Here is an 18,098-nt window from a genome sequence, read left to right on the forward strand (position 1 = left end):
TCTGTCGTCTCAGGAATTGTTTGGCCATTACTAATTTATATGGCTCATCTGATGCCCGAAACAGTGGACACAGGAGGCAGCCCCGTAGAGGTCTGCAAGAAACACATCGCAAACAACAACCTCACGAACCATAGAGAGTCGTATGCTCTATTTGATATTGTTCTGCTCCTCAGCTGTGACCTTGCGCGCCTCCCATGTGACGTTGCCTAGCGTAAGCCAGCATATGGGGTCCTGAACGACATGGAATAAGTCCTGGGCTATGACAGCCCACCAGTATCGTCGCATATCTGTGAGGAAGTTAGTTATTCCGACGAACGTTGTGTTGTTTGCGTGATTTATCCTGCTCCCAAGGCAAGAGACAATTATTTGCTATACTTACAGGGATGCTTAGCGAAGAAGAACTCGTAAGTTGGGTAAGTCTTGTGAACGTAGAAGACGAAGATGATAAGGCTTTTAAGAAGGAATTAATATTGATGGGATATTTCTTTAGGACAATGCAATGACTTACGGTACAATAGGCTTAGTCCACATCGATAGGGTGAAGAAGAAGATATACGTCCATGTAATCACAGGTCGAATGATCCGACCCAAAGTCTTACGAAAGACAAAGAGGGATCTCCGAGTTCGCTTGACCTCTAATAGTTGTCGCAGGTGGGTTAAGATTGTGCTGCGTTCCCATCGACACATCTGCAGCAGGAAATCGGATGTCCTCTTGACAGTGCGGGACACAACAGTCTCTGGTAGAGCTTGAATAGCGATGATCCAGTCATGTGATTGCAACCAGCGAGAAATGAAGTTGTCTTCACCGATGTCGATCTTCTTGCCAAACCACAATTCGTTTCTATAGGCATCAATAAAGACAGGGTCCTGCGAAACATCAGCACACCGTTGCCTTCGCATGGTCAAAAGGTCTGTGCGGTCTACTACCAGTACCTTGCGCTAGGAATTGCTGATTGTAAATGTTTACCTTGAGGATTTCAGCGCGGTAAACACCAGTGACGCCACAGATACCCCATGCCCATCGTGCTGCAGCATAGGCAACCTTCAGTCGTGGGTTGCTGTTCCATCGTACCCGCATTGCCATTACCTCCCAGGGCGAAATAATGTCAGGATTACGACGCTCTTCTGGAATGATGGCATCAATTTCTGGGGAAATGGCACCGACGCGTTGATCTTGGAAGCAAGGCAACATTGCCTCCAAGAAACGTGGTCCCCATGCAATGTGATCATCAACAAGGCCGAAAACCGAGCCACGAGCATTGTTGATTCCAAGTACTAACTGCGGACGCTTACCCATTTCTGGTGAGGCAACAATTGTGACTTTCTCAAAGTCGGCAGGTGTGAGCTGTGCATTATCCACGACTAAGCGAATATGCTCGATGTGCTTAGGAACTGTGACGATAATCACCTCAAGTGGGTTGTTTGCCAACCAAGTACGGAGGGAGCTGGCGAGGAGAGTGTCGACAGTGCAGGCAATGACACTTACTTGGTCGGAGGTGTAGGGACAGATTTCAGGAATTGGAACTGGCTTGTAGGCAGCCAACTTGCGCTTAAACAAAACTTGTTCAACCTGAAACCAGACGCTGCATAATACGCAGGTTAATAAAAAGAAGTATCCGGAATAAGGTCTTCTGCACGAAAGCGCTGTCGCACTTACCAGTAACCGATGAGAGCAAGTGGTGCGTATTCCAGCGTGTGGGCGAAAACACAAACCAGGAGACCGACCAAGTCAAACATCTTTGTAGGTCGCTTCAGTGTGAGGAAATGATAGATCGGTTTGACGTAGTTGTCCTCGACGCAGTCTAGACAGTGTAGTGGTATGGGAAAGTTGCGAAAGTGTCATGATCTTTCTGAAGGTCAGTAGTTGATTGTTGGTGTAACAGGAATTTATAGATGCGATCCATGAGTAAAGTTGTAGCGTTTGTAATAAACCGAATAACAGTTTTGACCGTGAATTTGCTAATTTTTTCTGGTGATGATTCACAATGGGGTGGAAGGTACGCTGATCGCTGAATCCTGCGGCTTCATCAAATGCGCTGTTTTCCATTCGGCTCTTTTCATTGTTATCTATTATTCTGTCCATGTTTCTAATGACCCCTAGGAATAAGTCGGTGTATATGGTTGGTTTATCTTTATGCTACATATCATATCTGCAGCGTCACACTGGTGTATATCACGAAGGGGTTTAATGCCCATTACCACTTATCTCACGAACTCCGGTGTGTATACTTCTAATTTTGTAGTGCATATTTTGGATGCAACAAGATTGTATGGCACAACTTAAGTTTAGTAGGATTAATATACGTCTGTGTCATCAACATAGGCATGCACATACATCCAAGGCCATCGCAGTATAATATAAATAGAACTTAGCAAGCGCAAGCATTCAATCCTATCGTCAAGGTACGAAGCTTCCTCAAGTAGTTACATACAGGTTCGAATTACGCTAGAATCTATCTTCTGGGGAAATGGAGCACATAACAGCTGAATTTCACCCAGCCCAAACGATGAACTGAATCACATAGGTACTTAAGCTTCCGTTGCGACACTCATTAAATAATCATAACTACTTTCGACAATATAATCAGTTCCTGTCCATGAATTGAGCCTGCAGGACGAATATGTGGTGGTTCAACAAAAGCTTTTGCGTATCTAACATCTCATTGCGTTTCCAAAGGTGTGGCAACGAAAATACACCCTGAGATTACCATCGTTCTATGGACGGTGGGCCCACTGTTTTTGAATGTCACAAAAGGGCCAATAAGATAATATATGGCAGGAACGAGATAAATCTTGACAATCTAGGGCGTCTGGATTGCCGGCAGCGATGGTAGTGTCAACCGCTAGCTGCCAGGATGTCATCGCCGCTGCTGACTGTTCATCAGGATTCGAGGAACACTGTTCTATGTTGTATAGATTCAATCCTAGAGTCTGTGCGTACCCATGCGCCACCTTCCGTGTATGTTTTCGGCGGCGGAATGGTCGATTTGAACATATATACTGTCAGTAATACCACCACCATACAAATCGAGAGAGAAGGAGTCCCACACATGGTAAGTAGACAATCTGTAGAGTATCGCGTTATTCCGCATGTGGTTAGAACTGATTATCAGGTGACTTGTTTTGGCTGAGGTATCTGAATGAACAGTCTTGACATACATCTTCAGGAATTCCGACGACAGGGTCAAAAACAACAAAACTGCAGTGCCTCCTGAGTGGTTTTCTCCTTTCGACCACACCATTCCATCATGGGCAGACCCGAATAACGCATTAGAGCAAGCACATAAGACTTATATTTTAAGAAGTCTTGACCCCATTTGAGAGATGCCTTTGAGACAACTGAAGAGGTCGGAGGAACAGGGCTGCCCAGTCAAGTTGAGTAGGCTCGAATGTACATATCTGTAGCTATTCATTCGAAATCCTGATACGTCAGCTTCGGAAAGTTGTGTGTATCGGAGGGTTTGCTTGTTCGCCCTCGTCGAGAAACTTCTTGTCACGCAGACGGGCCGAACACGAGCAGCAGAGCGGCAATACCCTGTATTTCACGATTGCTAAGAACACGGAAGAGCAGCTCTGTAGACTGAGGAATTATGCCCAGTCCTTCATTCGTATCATTCGGCACTGTGCTACGAGCGGTAGACACGCATGGCGGCCCTCTGAGGGCTTCTCGCGCTGTAATGACGGTGTTCTCACACATGAGCTCGAAGGAGACTGGGACGAGTATGCGAAGGCAAACAAGAAATTAATGAAGACTAGTAAGTCCACTGGTGAGCGTTGGGTATAGAAAGTGATGGAATGGATTACCCAGAAGGTGGGTGGCTTTGCAAGTTGTATGTCAAGTCGCTGGATTTTGATGATGTACTCCTGATTCTTTGTTCGTGAATGGATTGATAACATGATGCTTATATTGATTTTTAACACTGCAGATTATGCTATGTACGATAACAGAACACGTCAGGAGTGTCTAATCAGCGTTGCATCAGCCTTCCAAGCCGGCACGGAGTGACCAAATCTGGCCAAGGTTTTTGTGGTCAAGACAGATGGAATGTAAAACTGCGTAATATCGTGGCCAAACATACATAAAAACCTATGCTCGCCTTGATCCTAAGTGCGCAAACGATTAGCCTAGATTACACACAGCGAATGCGCTGTATCGCGATACTGTCTGACATGCCCAGACCATAGCCGACAGGAAGAGCACCGTGTGGCGGATCGTCAATTGACTTAACCTAGGTCGATTGCTCCCATCATCCTTGGAGGAGTCGTCCCGTTCCACGCTAGAACGGGAGCAGCCGCTACTGAAACGCCTCATCTACACACGGACAAACTGCCACGACCAAGACTGCCCATTTGACACTTCGACCAAGAGTGACCTCCCGTGGAAAGGTATCGTTCATGTGCCGGTAAGCACTTTTGTTGTGGCCGCAGAGCTTCCATTCGCGGGTCAGCCGCACACCATTACAGCAGCTACGGCGCTTAAAAGACGGTCTGGAATGCGGAGAAGTGGGATAAGAGTGCACCGCTGATAGATAATTGCTGGATCATGTGGGCGGCTGGGTGGAGGATGGCGACCCTTGAGCACTCTATCGCTACACACCCGGATCGAAGCATCCGTATTGACATACCATACCACTAAATAGCATTCTTTTGTGTGCAGATTATGTGTTGTGTATAGCTTGAGTGGTTTCCAATTAGAGAAACATCATGACCTCGAAATAAAGATCTCATGAGGTTTCTTCTAGTCGGCACACCGACTATTTAGTCGTACTATTGGCCGTTTGAGACAAATGAAATTTTTATTATTATGTTAAATTGCTTGTTTCTGTTTCCGTGAGGTGAGTCTGACTTGCAAGGACTGCTGATTGGGAGTATAGTTAGGCAATGCCGAGTCTAATTGGTTCTTGGTTGCCTCCTGTCGGAGATCAATACGACACAGGTGAGGGTAGTCATGATCACTGGAGAAAATAACGGGATTTGCGCGGGAAAGAGAGCTTCACACCGAGATATGACGGGTTTCCATGCTCAAGCATACGCAGCTTTGTAGTCCAATCTTCCACACGTTTCCATCTGACTGAACATCTCAACTTGTATGTATTGTATCATTTCATCTGGCCTTGTGGCCTTGAACTGCCAATCACGGGCCCGAGTCTTGTCATTATTTGACATGGGCAAACAAAGTAGATGTCCGCTTTAAGCATACTTGAGAGACTGAGTGGTTGGGCGAGACGTGCATGGTTAGCAGTTGCATTAATGGATGAAACGGGTTGCGTTGTACGACATTGAGGCTCTAGTTGCAGAATGTCAGACACAAAGATATGAGAAAGCGCCTCTCCGTAGGTTAGTGAAGTGAATTTGTGAAGAGCGTACTTTAGGAACTAGGAATCGTTGCGGACTAACCCTGCTAACCTAACCTAAGTTAGCAGCAGGGGTTGGCCGCTCTCGTTTCAGCACCTATGTGCGCCAAGCATGCCTCCATAACCAGGCCAAGTACACCTCCACAGGCATGGACATGTTGTACTATGAGAAGAATTTGCTATATTTAACTCGGCAAGGCCGTAAAGTTCCCGATAAATTGCAAGAGGATCCGGTGTACTACTGACGGGAGCGAGAGAATTAAGATGGAGACGTCTCGCAAAAGTATGCGGACTAGGTATGCCACAAGACCGACAAACTCTTGAGCGGTGTTGAGGCTTGCATATGAGCCGTTTTAATTCTCCTAGGTACTGTACACTCTGTGTCTGTGTCTGCATACATACATACTTCGCCCCGAGTCGAGGCACTAGTCAGGCTTATCCAGAATGACGACAGAGTAGCTTACAAACTTGGATTCCAAATAGTCTAATCGCGGGCACGATATGGGTTTTGGTGCCAGTGAAGACAGCCAGCCAATGTGCTCCGTGGTTCGGTTGTATGTACCTATAGAAAATGCCATCACCAACACCGCTATACATAATGACTGTACATTGGATGCAAATCTCCTGACTGGAAAGAGGCCCGTCTGTCTGGGCTGTCAGTTCAGAGACAGAGATGGTTGGTTTCAGTCCCCACAGGATCGGATCAGTGCGCTTTAGCGTCCTTTGCAGTGCAGCGCTGGGCACCGCAGAGGCGTGAGTGGTGCCAGCCAGACAAAGTCCCCCAGTCCCCCCCCCAGGCCCGACCCGCCTTCAGTCGATTGTCGCTCATCCCATTCGACAAAAGCAAGCCAGTCCGGTCGCATTGTCCTTTCCCCCCAGTTCCAATCCTCCATTCTTTTCGAGTTTCGTCTTTTCGCCAATCTCATTCTCGACCTCGACCTCGACCTGGACCTCGACTTGGACCTGGACCGCTGCGCTGTCATAGGGGTTGGGCATACAGCATAGCATCTGTTGGACAGCCGTGCAGTTGAATTTTTGGAGCAACAACAAGCAACAATCGAACGTTAGGCTTCTTCGGACATTGTCAATTGTTTTTGATCCCCTTTTTTGCAATCCCCCCAACGAAGCCAATGCCTCTAGACCATCCTCGACCCTCGACCCTCTCTCACGCAAACGCTCTGCACTAGTCTTGTCGCCGACGTCGCTGACAACCATCACGAGGTATGAAACTTGCTCCCCTGCCAGCCCGCCAGCAAATCATTCTCGCAACTCGTCTCGCTACAGAAACTCTCGAGTGGCGCAAGCGCGCAATAAGAAGACACGACTGGAATGTCGCTGCAGATCTACAGCGACACCAGTGTTGCCCAAATATGATGTTCAGCGGTTACTGATGCTCACACAGAGACAATACCTTGACTGCGCCGCTTCAAGTAACGCAGACTGACGCCAGCCCCAAGCGACTCATGTATGAGTAGAATATCAGGTGTATCTGGAACGAGATCGCTTGATCACCACGACTGCCACTAGCGATGACTGGTTATAATCGCACAATGAGTTTCTCGGAAAGGAGGGGGAGCATAATGAATGATGAGATGACCCTGAACACAAGCAACGGTCCTATCAACCACAGGATGGACAAGATGGTACAACCGAGGCCGAGAGGGCCGCCCACCCCCAGTATGAACACGCCGGCTCCAGAGTACGACCAGCAGTTGACCGGCTCTCCTCCGCCGCCTCCTACTCCTGCAGCATCACCAGGACCCTCTCACCCCCAGGCCGACTGGAGCGAAGCCGCCGAAGATGAGGACTTCTTCCTAGCCCATGTGCGCCAACACTTCCAGAACTGCTCTGGATCTGCACGGAATCGTCTTTTGGCGGATCTATTAAATATGTGTACGACCCAACAGCTCAGCTTTGTGCATCAGTTCGTCAGCCCACTGCTCAAGAAGGACCCGTTTACAAGTTTGCCGGACGAACTGTGCTTACGGATTTTGTCTTTTATTGACGACCCACAAGTATTGGCGAGGGCTTCACAGGTCTCGCGGAGGTGGCGCGATCTCCTGAGCGATGATGTGACATGGAAAAACCTATGTGTCAAGCACGACTACGGGCGTAGGTTGTCCGAGGTTTACTACGGTGTACCGAACTACGCAACGACTCGTCCTAGTGTGAATCCTTTAGGCGACTCCGACCAACCGAACCATAGCTTCCCCGGAGCATATCCGACGGCCCAACCCGTGCATCAAGCGTCCCGGAGTTTTGATGCTTCAAATAGACCCAAGCTTCGGTCTTACAAGTCACACTTCAAACAGAGGTATCTGGTCGAATCAGCGTGGCGCACTGGCGGTCGTAACACCATAAAAACAATCACTCAGGATGGTCGGGTCGTGACTAGCTTACACTTGACCCCAAAATACATTGTTGTGGCTCTTGATAACGCGAGGATCCATATCTTTGACCGCGAAGGGAATGTATTACGGACATTGCAAGGGCATGTTATGGGCGTGTGGGCTATGGTTCCCTGGGAGGATATTTTGGTCAGTGGCGGCTGTGATCGTGACGTTCGGGTCTGGGATATGACCACAGGGCAATGTGTTCATACACTTCGGGGCCATACTTCAACTGTGCGGTGCTTGAAGATGTCTGACGCCAATACTGCGATATCCGGGTCGAGGGATACCACCCTTCGAGTTTGGGATATCCGAACAGGCGTCTGTAAGAATGTCCTGGTTGGCCATCAAGCCAGTGTACGGTGTCTCGAAATCAAGGGGGATATCGTGGTCTCTGGTAGCTACGACGCGACAGCCAAAATCTGGAGCATATCGGAAGGGAGGTGCTTGCACACGCTCACCGGACACTTCAGCCAGATTTATGCCATAGCTTTTGACGGCCAGCGGGTTGTCACTGGCAGTCTCGATACCAGTGTCCGAGTCTGGGATGCTCTTTCTGGTGAACCCATTGCTGTCCTCCAAGGCCACACCTCGCTCGTCGGTCAACTGCAACTACGTGGTAATACTCTCGTCACAGGTGGCTCAGACGGTTCGGTCAGAGTGTGGTCTTTGGAGAAGATGTGTCCTATACATCGACTTGCTGCACACGATAACAGCGTTACGAGCCTGCAATTTGATGACACGCGGGTAGTGAGTGGTGGTAGCGACGGGCGAGTAAAGGTCTGGGATGTCAAGACCGGCCATCTCGTCCGAGAGCTGATCACTGGTATGTTCAAGTGCGGCTGTCGAAAATTCTCCAAGCTAACTGATAAGCAGCCGAATCCGTCTGGCGAGTCGTCTTTGAGGACGAAAAATGTGTTGCGGTAGCCAACCGTGGAAGCCGTGTAATGATGGAGGTAAGTTGCACAACCAAGCACTACGATTAGCGCTGTATCTAAAGATTATCCCAGGTCTGGTCATTCTCCCCGCCCGAGGATGCGTACTCTGAGCGGCCAGTCTCTTTCCCTCAAGCTGCAGAAAAGTCGTCGTTGCGACCCTTGAATGTGGATTACCGCCGATCCACATTAGGTCTACCGAGTATTGCTCCAAGTGAAGACCAAGATGTGGACATGAGAGATGCTGGGCCCTCAACAGCTCCTTCTCACAACACCACGTTCTTCCATGATGACTGAAGATGATTCATAAACCCAACTACTTGATAGGATTAATGGTACATGGGACAAGCCCGCAAAGGATGGGCCTGCGCATAATGCATCTCGCCTAAATCATGATATCTTGAGGGCAGCATTCTTGACGAACAAACAAATTGCATGGCTAGGCGTTGGTAACACAAGATTGGCATTTTTGGAGCATCATGGGTGATATGGATTAACTCTTTTCTTCTTTTTCTTTTTAACCACGATAGAAGCGAATGGTTGAGCATGGCGTGGCTCAATACGGGGCCCAGGACACGGACATGGATACCAGACCTCTTATGTGAACACGTTGGAATGCTTTTTCGAACGATTCTGTTTAATAGATTAACAGGAGCGTCTATGCGACTCTACAACTAAACAGATCATCTCGTGCATTGCCCCCTCGGTGACTACCCACTCCAGAGCGTTACCACCTCGATAAGTCCGCCGTTCATGAAAAAGCCCTTCGGCTCCTTTGTAGCAAATAGAGGGTAATTAATACTATACAGCTGTCGTAACCATCTTGTTACCACTTGGCTATGGTCGACGGGCTTCATGATCATCAACATTTGAGTACATTTGGAGAAGTCGACGATTGTTTCTTCTTCCCTTGAACCAACAATGCAAATCAAAAACCGGATAGCTGTACAGAGCGACTCAGAAATTATACAGCCATGGCATCCAGTCCTAGTGATGATGCCCAAACTGTGTAAGTAACGGCAACAGCATGCCCACAACCGTCGCGATCGTATCTCTCATCTGGGGTCTGGCCTGCTTTCTCTGGCCCAGCGTCGGGCTCTCCCCATAGCCATTTCCATTGGTCATGTCGTGGGAGGAGTGAGCGTCGCCCTCCTGCATCGCGTGCATAGCGACGTATCTACACGTTCTGCCGTTAGTCCTCGGGCGGCGGCAGCAGCAGGAACATCATGTATCGGGATTGAACTCACAAAAAGGTTCCGGCAGAGAACAGTAGCAACATGCCGGTCCACCACTGGTTCCACTCGCCAGGCTGGCCTCCGTCTCCTCGACCTCCCAGGAGGTTCACTAGTATAAATGTTGCCCAAGCGCCGGCCGGCGAGGCCAGGCTGAAAACAATGAGGTGGCCTCTCGCAGCCCGTTTCGATAGGCCCTGTTTCAGTAGAAGCGACGTCAGACCGAAGGCTGCCGGTGCCTTGTGTACCATGATGGCGATAAACACGATGAAGCCGAGTTTCGTGTCCGAACCGCCGACTGAGGCGCCCATCGCGATACCATCGGCTGCGGCATGAATTACCAATCCCGTTGTGGTTGCTAGGCTCCTCGATTGCTTGGGTGTCGGTGTTAGACTGCTCAGGAACCCGTCGCTCTCCTCGTCGTCACCTGGGAGGCCTGAAGCACCTAGGTTGCTCAGACTGATATGGCGGGGTGCTGGCGGAGGCGTAAAGTTGTCCGATGCGTGGCGCGGCAGGCGGTCGATGAGAAACATCAGGACGAAGCCCAGTATCAGAGAGAGTCCTACCCAGAAGGTAGGTACGGACTCGGGCGGCTCTGGAGCATGATCGGAGGGCGTGTTGGTCGGGGGGTCTTCCTCCCTTGGCTGGCCCACTATAGCAGCACTAGGGGTTGTTGTGTCGACGTCGGGCATGATGACGGGCAGTGTCTGCCCCAGATGTGGTTCCTTGGCGGCTTTGTCCGGTACTGCGTAAACACCTGCCTCTTGGTCCCATTGCATCAGGTCGTTGGCTCTTTTGGCCCTAGAAGTGGTTGTATAGACAGCTGCGTCTCCGTCCCACTGCAACAAACCATCGGATCTCCTGGCTTTTGAGGTGATGGTGTAAGTACCCGTCTCTGGGTTCCAGTGCATCAAATCGTTGGTTCTGGTTATGACGTGTCGCTTGGCTCCGTGTACGTGGCCTGCTGCCAGGGAGGCCTCTGAGATGGCGGACACACCTTCGGGTATAATAACGATAAGTGATGTGCCGACTAGTATACCGATTCCTATACTGGATATGAGACGCATTTGCGACTGCGACAGGGACATGGACAGAGGAAGCGCGCCTGCCAGGAAGGAGCTGGTTTGAGGTCAGTTGCTGTTCGTGTTGGGCCGGTTGGGAGGAATTGCGTACGCTAGAGCCATGACAGCCTGCAGCAACTCTGGTCAGCATGGTTCAGGATGGTGGAGTGAGCTTGTCCGGTGGTGACTGACCGTCAAGGCGAGTAGCAATAGTACTCCTGCCATGGTGGCTTCTTGGATGGGTGGGTGAGCAGCTTCAGAGAGGGAACTTGGGCGGCCGGGTTACGAATACATAGATAGGATAGGACACAGTTCCAGCAGCAGGACCGGTGTGGGAGGTTCAACGTTGGCACAATGTCTGTGCGATTCGAATTGAGAAGACCAAGAACTATACCCCTCGACAGCAACTTCTCGACGTTGGGAAGTTGCAGCAGGCCGCTTCTGCGCTTCCCAGTTCGAGAAAGTTGTCCATTAGCGCGGCTTGAACCGTTTTGCCGGGCATCGAGTCGGGGAGTCCAGCCAGATTGTCCCCAGTTCCAGTCCCCGTTCCAACCCCTGCCACCTTCTTTAAGCCTCCCGGCAGGTTGGCCGACATCGACCTGCGAAGAACGTCACTGCAATGGCCGCTAAAGACAAATTTAGCAAGAAACTGCAGGGGCCGTTTCGGGGCGGACCCGCTAGTCTTACAGAGAGTGAACGAAGGTACTAACCTAGGTTACTGCATGTATGCATGTAAGTTATGTACGAGATTGCCTTGAGTGCTTAACCTAGTTGGTCGGTAGTGACCTGTGCTCCAACTGATTTAAACCTTGGTGGCATGACCGCACGCGCATGGGATAAGTCAAGGTTAGGTTGATTTCAGTTTAGACTAGTCCAGGTTAGTCTAATCTAGGTTAGCAAAAGAACGCGCTTGAGCTGACCACCCCAGGCATCGCGTTAAGTGCTTGAACCTCGCATTGCAAGAGAAAGCTCAACTTCTTTGCGCCCGAGGAACATTCAAAGCTCCTCCCAATTCTCCACGACTTGCCGAGTTGCTCGGATCTGGACCTTGATACAATACCCTCGCCTGTTTTCTTTCTCTTTTTCTTCTTCTTCTTCGCCCCTCCAACTTTTCCCGAAACCCAACGCGCTCCATCTATCGAGCACCATGTCGACTGAGGAAGAGTGTATGCGACATTCCCTAGTACACAGGCGCAGTTCAAGTATCGAATGGCTGACAATCTTGCAGGGACTGTTGGTGCCAATGACGCCCTCACCATATCATTGGTACGGCAGGGCGACTCGGGCCTGAAGAAGATGGAGTCTTTCAATCCAAAGTTCACCTATCCCATCTTTGGCGAGCATGAGACCATCTTTGGATACAAGGGTCTCAAGATCAATCTGCAGTACAATGCCAGCGACATGCGCCCCAATGCATCCGTCACATCCACCAAGAAGTTTCAAACTGTCAGTGAGGTGGAGGCGTTCGATGTTGTCGGCACTCTCAAGGAGTACTTGCCTGGAGGTATGTCGAGTCGCATCCACCCACTCGCTTCAGCTTCACATGGGCTCCCGCTTCAAACTTGTGCTAACTCCCACGGCCCATAGTTGCCTTCCAGAAGAAAGCAGATTTCGAGCTTGCCGTCAACCAGCTACCATCGAGCTGGTCACCGCCGGGCGAACAGATCAAGACGTTCCAACGGAAGGGCGAAACCTATGGCGTATGGAAGGGCAGTCTAGCCGACGAGGCCGTGAAGCAGTTGGTCAAGAGAATACAAGTTCTCGTACTGTTCTACATCGAGGGCGGTTCGTACATCGGCGAGGATGCCGAGGGCAAGGACGAGCCTGATTACTCCCTGGCCCGATGGAACGTCTACTTTCTCTACAAGTACCAGACCCGTGATGACGGCCGAACCGACTACGTTTTCCACGGTTACTCGACAGTGTACAATTTCTGGCTGTTTCAGTCGCCGACACCACCCTCCACACCACCTACGCTCATCCATCCTAGTGTGGACGATACCTGGGAATTACCCGAGGGTGACCTTCCCTACGTCGAGATCCCTCATCGGGCGCGGATATCGCAGTTCGTCATCTTGCCTCCTTACCAAGGTAAAGGTTGCGGTGCCATGCTCTACAACACCATCTTCGAGACACACCTTAACAATCCCACCACCAAGGAAATCACCGTGGAGGATCCTAACGAGGCCTTTGATCTTCTGCGCGATCTTTGTGACATGAAATACCTTCGTGCCAATATCCCAGAATTCGCTGACCTGGCCATCACACCCGGCATTTCCGTCCCGCAAAAAGGCGGCATATTACACGACAATCTTCACGTCACACATGCCAACAGCGCCACGTCGCAAAGGGCTATTGTCGACAAGGACGCCCTCGAGCAAATCCGCCAAAAGTCCAAGATCGCACCGCGACAATTCCACCGACTTATAGAGATGCACTTGATGTCCAAATTACCTCTTTCTGTACGCCCGATACCCGAGACCACTGACGAGAGCATGAGTCCTCCCAAGACTGCCAAGCCTTCACCTCAGGACCAGAACGTCTACACGTTGTGGCGCCTTCTGTTGAAGCAACGACTTTACCGGCGCAATGCTGCAATTTTGGGCGAGTTTGAGATCACAGAACGTATCATCAAGCTCAACGAGACATTGGAGAACGTCGAGTGGGAGTATGCCCGTATCCTTGAAAGACTTGAGGCCCCGAGACCAAGTGCTGGAAACGGCGAGGAAGCTGTGAATGGCAATGGAAAAAGGAAAGCTGATGGCGAGGAGAGTGCTGAACCTTCTAGTAAAAAGGTGAGAGTGGAGGATGCTTAAGTGGCCATAAGGGGAAAGGACGGCCATTGGCGAAGCCACAAATGAATGATCATAGATCAGATCGCTTCCCCTCGGAAGAAGTCCTGCCCGGCATAGGTGTGTCTTCAATATTCTGAAGGTAGCCCAGGAATGAATAGCCGCTTGAGTGAAATGTACGTGACGGCGCACGGAATAAGATGTTATGGTCTGGCTGGCTGGCTGGCTGGCTTGGTGGCCAAGCTCGTTGTACTCATATTTTGGCGCATTGGTAAAAGAAAAACAATACCCTTTCTTTCAGTGATCAAACGAGAAACCTGCGAATGGCCACGAGTTGATTGCTTCATATCAATGTAGTAAATAATAGAATAATGAGGCACATGTGGAGGGCCAGAGCTCGGTATACTGCACACAATGGAAGTCAAGAGGGATATCAGATACAACAATGGCTAAATCTCCCAACACAGCCACCAGCCTGGTTGCCTTGATGGTAAACTGGCAGGATCGCCTGATGGACCCGTTCCCCGGCCTGCATGTCCAGATGTTAGGGTGCATAATCTCATTCTCTGGGAGACCAGAGTTCGAGTACGGCAACGCCCTGAGCGCATCCTCTGTGTTAAATTCTTCTTCTTCTTTCCCCCCCCCCCCCCCCCCCCCCCTTTTTTTTTTTTTCCTTCTGTATTGATAATCTCAGAAATCACCACTTATGGCCATGAAAACAGAGTATCCAATTTCTTTACTTTCTGTATTTAATCTTTCTACTAATACTAACCAGATAGAGTTCTAAAATGTCAACGCATCATTGAACCTTCTTATCTTTCATGTCTGACCGAAATTCGCACATATTTTAACATGTATTTTACGGGAGAAAGGTTTCGTGTTCAATTCGAATTACTGCATATTTGTTTCTATTGACCTACTCGATTTCATTCCCAGCCGTTTACTTTAGTATCGCCACGACCTCTGGTCGCATTGACACCCCTTTCGCCGCGTCCCAGTGCACTAGCAATAGTAGCCGACTCTCTCACAGCCCGACTGATTGTACCTCGAACACCTCCTTCCTCCAAGATCATCAGGCCACCGATAGTACATCCTCCGGGGGTAGCAACTCTGTCCCGTAGAGTAGCCGGGTGCTCACCCTCCAATACCATACTTGCCGTACCGCGCATACTCTGTGCAGCCATGCGGGTGGCTTCAGCACGGGGCAATCCCATAGCAACGGCGCCGTCGATGGCCGCCTCGAGCACAAGTGAGAAGAACCCGGGTGCGGATCCGACAAGCGCCGTGCTGGCATCCATGCTGTGGGACGGCAGGTAGACGACAGCACCGATGCGGCGGAAGATCCAGGTGACGAGCTTGGCGATCTCGGGTGGCGGCGGCGCGTTGCTGTCGGCAATGACGGTCATACCTTCGCCGATGATACTGGCGGTGTTGGCGAGGGCGCGGATGATCTGGCAGCGGGCCCGCTCGTCGCCTTTCTCGGCGTCGTCGTGGTTGGTGAACAGCTCTGGCTCGGAGCCGTGCAAGATCGACTCGATGTGTGAGACGGTAATGCCGGCGCAGATGCTGATCAGCAGCTTACCCTCCAACGCCTTGGCCATGCCCGGCTCCGACAATATGGGCTTGATAGCATGCGGCTTGCAGGCTAGGAGGATGATCTCGGACCTGGGATGGTGTTAGTGTGTATACCTTAGGTGGCGCCTGTTTTTTGCTCCATTGTCGAACGACGGGGGAGTACCGCTTATGAAGCGGACTAGAATGATTCTTTGACTATGGGCAAGTGACGACCCTTCCCAGGCTCAACCGATCGGTTCTCATTGGCCTGGGGCAAGGAGTCTGAGGCTCATCCATGAAGCTTGGCATGTATAACAGTCATTCGTTCGGCAATGTGCATCTAGCACTTGCTTGATGAGACATCGCATCCAATATCGGGGCGAAACCTGACCCACGTGAGATATAGATTGGCCTACCTTTTTACAGCGGCCAAGTTATCCTTGGTGACAACCTTGACATAAGAAGTATGCTGCCATAGCGCCTTCTTGACCCGCTTCGCGCTCTCTGTGCTTCTCACACACGCAATGAACCGGGTAGGTAAACTAGCTGGAACCTCCTCCGGTGGATGAGCAGGGTCTGTCTGCAAGGGTTTTGGGCCGGAAAGTGATTCCACGGAGGCAAGAATTCCAGAAAGAATCGCGATACCCATATTGCCTACACAGAAGAGATCAGTTTAGACGACCTAGCTATAGAAAAATCGTGACATTGTTGTTGTTGAACGGTTCAAAGCATACCACATCCAAGGACGGCCATAGTGAGATCGCCGCCCTCATTGGGCCGAGAAGGAAGTGCCAACATATTTGGCGACTATAAAATTTTTATATAATCGTCGAGTATAATCGTCGACTCCAAGGGAGCAAAGTCAGAGCTTGGGCCGTCGGGTATCTCTTTCTGCTAGAGGTTGAGCACCCAACTGATAATCAACAATGGTCTTGAATTCAGGAGAGACCCGCTCAGTACAAACCAGAAAGAACAAACGCAATTCTAGGTGTTGACCAAAACAACCAATTCCCAATCACAATCAAATCCAACCGTTACGTCTTTTCACATCACTGCAAATCGCTCCCTGTTTTCCCCACACGACAACCCATAAAAATATCATCCGACGTCGCACGTCGCATTTGTGCTTGTTGGACCACCACTAGCAATTCTGCGTTACGCTCTCGCCCGAACTCGCTTAGCGCCTGGTCTGATTGATCGGCATTGTAGGTGACACCAACGGGTCACGATGCGTTACCGCCGAGCCCGCCATTCTGACCGTTCGCGAGCACGGACAGGGGAAAGGTCGCTGGATTCTCATCTCGACGGTGTGGGGTCCTCGAGAGGTCCGTCGCCAATTCGGCAGAGCCCATTTCGAAGCTATCGCCAGCGGGACGATTACGCTGTCAAGCCTCTGCCGAATGACAACAGCACGCGATACAGAGATAGCTATTACGACAGGCCTGCACATTTCGACGAGTACCAGGACAGGCCCCGCCAACGTCTAGTTCGCAGTGATAAAGATAGCTCTGGCAACAACCATCATCCAGGCATCAACCCAGCTTACGGCGAGCATCACGACAACGAAGCTTTTTCGTCAATTCTGTCTGGTCCTCCTTGGAAGAACTCTGTCGGCGAGCATAGCGTACAGCACCGCCGCGAACACTTTCCTGCTCCTGCGGATGGTGACCAGACCTGGCAAGGGAACTCCTACAAGCACAGGTACATACCCAAACTCCGTTTGAGTCGCAATAGCGCCGCAGACGAGCTCAGCCTTGCTCAAGGCTACAATCATCAACCCGCACAGGCGCATCCGCTACCTGAAAACGGACGACTCATCCCCCTTAGGGAGGCTTGCACGTTGCTATACTCCGACATCCACGTCTCATTCTGGACTTCAGAAAACGGCGAGAATTGGCCCCAGGTGCCCGTGGTAGTTGAGCAGGACAAGCGTGCTCAGCGTCAGACACAAGCTGAGAGAGACATGGCCGACCCGTTTGAAGTCCGCATGCGCTTCAGCGGCCAGCTGCAACACCTCAACGCGAGTGTTGTTTCCGCACAGAAGGCAGCACAGTATGCGATAAAGCACAGAGACCAGAGCGAGGATTTACACAGCTGTATTCTGGAGCAGCTTGAAAGGGTAAGTCATCGCAATCCTTTTGGTGTGTGACTCGGAGGTGGGAGGAATGTGAAAATCATGTTGGCGGTTCGGATTATTCACATGCGCCGCGCATTTCACAAAAGTGACGGGTCGGGCAGGAACCACCTAAAGCTGCATAACGATCATTGCTCACGCCTTGTGTTTTACAGAACTCTATGAATACCCGAGCCAACATCATGTATTTCATCGAACCATTTCTCGAGCTAGCCGAGAAGGAGCGAAACGGCAACGACTATATCCGCCGAATGCAGCGCGACATTATTCGCGTCGTCGATGCAGTGTGCCCCGAGGACGGCTCTGGCGCCGCCAACGTGAAGGTCGTCCGCAAGGTCCTGCGAGGCCTCACGTCCAAGGGCTTTCTCCTGGAGCAGACGGTCGACGAGATCGAGGAGTGTCTGAAGGATCGTGCCGCTGCCAGTCACGGCGACATGGGTTTCTCGAGTCCCGTACGAGGCAACTTCGACGGCAAAACGAAAGGTTCTGGTGTTAATGGCTCCATGGGCGGTGGCAGTGAGGTGACCAGTTCCAGCAAGAAGCCCGCAAAACTGGAGAAGCGCCAGATTGAGCAGCGCATCGAGGAAGATCGAGAGAGGCACAAGAAGATGCGCGAGAACATGTGGGTCACGCCCAAGGATGCCTC

The 18,098-nt window shown here is 50.7% G+C and overlaps 7 protein-coding genes across 7 annotated transcripts; 4 read left to right on the plus strand and 3 right to left on the minus strand.

Moving 5' to 3' along the window:
* Positions 1 to 147: 147 nt before the first annotated feature.
* BKA67DRAFT_654414 (uncharacterized protein) lies at positions 148 to 1,737 on the minus strand (the record flags this gene model as incomplete). The annotated part of the gene is made up of 5 exons (XM_046106556.1): positions 148 to 287; positions 380 to 450; positions 509 to 867; positions 968 to 1,583; positions 1,658 to 1,737. 5 exons carry the CDS (start codon positions 1,735 to 1,737, stop codon positions 148 to 150), a joined length of 1,266 nt encoding a protein of 421 aa, XP_045965423.1.
* Positions 1,738 to 3,076: 1,339 nt separating this feature from the next.
* Positions 3,077 to 3,811, plus strand: BKA67DRAFT_550746 (uncharacterized protein). Its single transcript, XM_046101683.1, has 3 exons — positions 3,077 to 3,102; positions 3,160 to 3,379; positions 3,444 to 3,811. Exons 2-3 carry the CDS (start codon positions 3,325 to 3,327, stop codon positions 3,782 to 3,784), a joined length of 396 nt encoding a protein of 131 aa, XP_045965424.1. The 5' UTR covers positions 3,077 to 3,102; positions 3,160 to 3,324; the 3' UTR covers positions 3,785 to 3,811.
* Positions 3,812 to 6,552: 2,741 nt separating this feature from the next.
* BKA67DRAFT_550755 (WD40-repeat-containing domain protein) lies at positions 6,553 to 9,352 on the plus strand. Its single transcript, XM_046101684.1, has 3 exons — positions 6,553 to 8,570; positions 8,621 to 8,700; positions 8,755 to 9,352. Exons 1-3 carry the CDS (start codon positions 6,884 to 6,886, stop codon positions 8,974 to 8,976), a joined length of 1,989 nt encoding a protein of 662 aa, XP_045965425.1. The 5' UTR covers positions 6,553 to 6,883; the 3' UTR covers positions 8,977 to 9,352.
* A 94-nt stretch (positions 9,353 to 9,446) lies between these two features.
* On the minus strand, positions 9,447 to 11,194 carry BKA67DRAFT_81240 (ZIP zinc transporter-domain-containing protein). The gene is made up of 3 exons (XM_046109451.1): positions 11,165 to 11,194; positions 9,927 to 11,101; positions 9,447 to 9,856 (listed from the first exon to the last, which is right to left on the minus strand). Exons 2-3 carry the CDS (start codon positions 10,997 to 10,999, stop codon positions 9,667 to 9,669), a joined length of 1,263 nt encoding a protein of 420 aa, XP_045965426.1. The 5' UTR covers positions 11,000 to 11,101; positions 11,165 to 11,194; the 3' UTR covers positions 9,447 to 9,666.
* Positions 11,195 to 11,914: 720 nt separating this feature from the next.
* BKA67DRAFT_550759 (histone acetyl transferase HAT1-like protein) lies at positions 11,915 to 14,068 on the plus strand. The gene is made up of 3 exons (XM_046101685.1): positions 11,915 to 12,138; positions 12,201 to 12,476; positions 12,560 to 14,068. The coding sequence occupies exons 1-3, from the start codon at positions 12,120 to 12,122 to the stop codon at positions 13,786 to 13,788; spliced, it is 1,524 nt and encodes a 507-aa protein (XP_045965427.1). The 5' UTR covers positions 11,915 to 12,119; the 3' UTR covers positions 13,789 to 14,068.
* Positions 14,069 to 14,628: 560 nt separating this feature from the next.
* BKA67DRAFT_550762 (pyrroline-5-carboxylate reductase) lies at positions 14,629 to 16,399 on the minus strand. The gene is made up of 3 exons (XM_046101686.1): positions 16,053 to 16,399; positions 15,735 to 15,972; positions 14,629 to 15,429 (listed from the first exon to the last, which is right to left on the minus strand). The coding sequence occupies exons 1-3, from the start codon at positions 16,114 to 16,116 to the stop codon at positions 14,691 to 14,693; spliced, it is 1,041 nt and encodes a 346-aa protein (XP_045965428.1). The 5' UTR covers positions 16,117 to 16,399; the 3' UTR covers positions 14,629 to 14,690.
* An 882-nt stretch (positions 16,400 to 17,281) lies between these two features.
* BKA67DRAFT_491343 (CTD kinase subunit gamma CTK3-domain-containing protein) lies at positions 17,282 to 18,078 on the plus strand (the record flags this gene model as incomplete). Its single annotated transcript, XM_046096982.1, has 3 exons — positions 17,282 to 17,437; positions 17,608 to 17,904; positions 17,992 to 18,078. Coding segments are annotated over 3 exons (540 nt in total), but the record flags the coding sequence as incomplete, so codon positions are not given.
* Positions 18,079 to 18,098: the final 20 nt, after the last annotated feature.

This window comes from Truncatella angustata (assembly GCF_020726525.1).
Source record: "Truncatella angustata strain MPI-SDFR-AT-0073 chromosome Unknown BKA67scaffold_1, whole genome shotgun sequence".
Taxonomy (NCBI): Eukaryota; Fungi; Ascomycota; class Sordariomycetes; order Amphisphaeriales; family Sporocadaceae; genus Truncatella; species Truncatella angustata.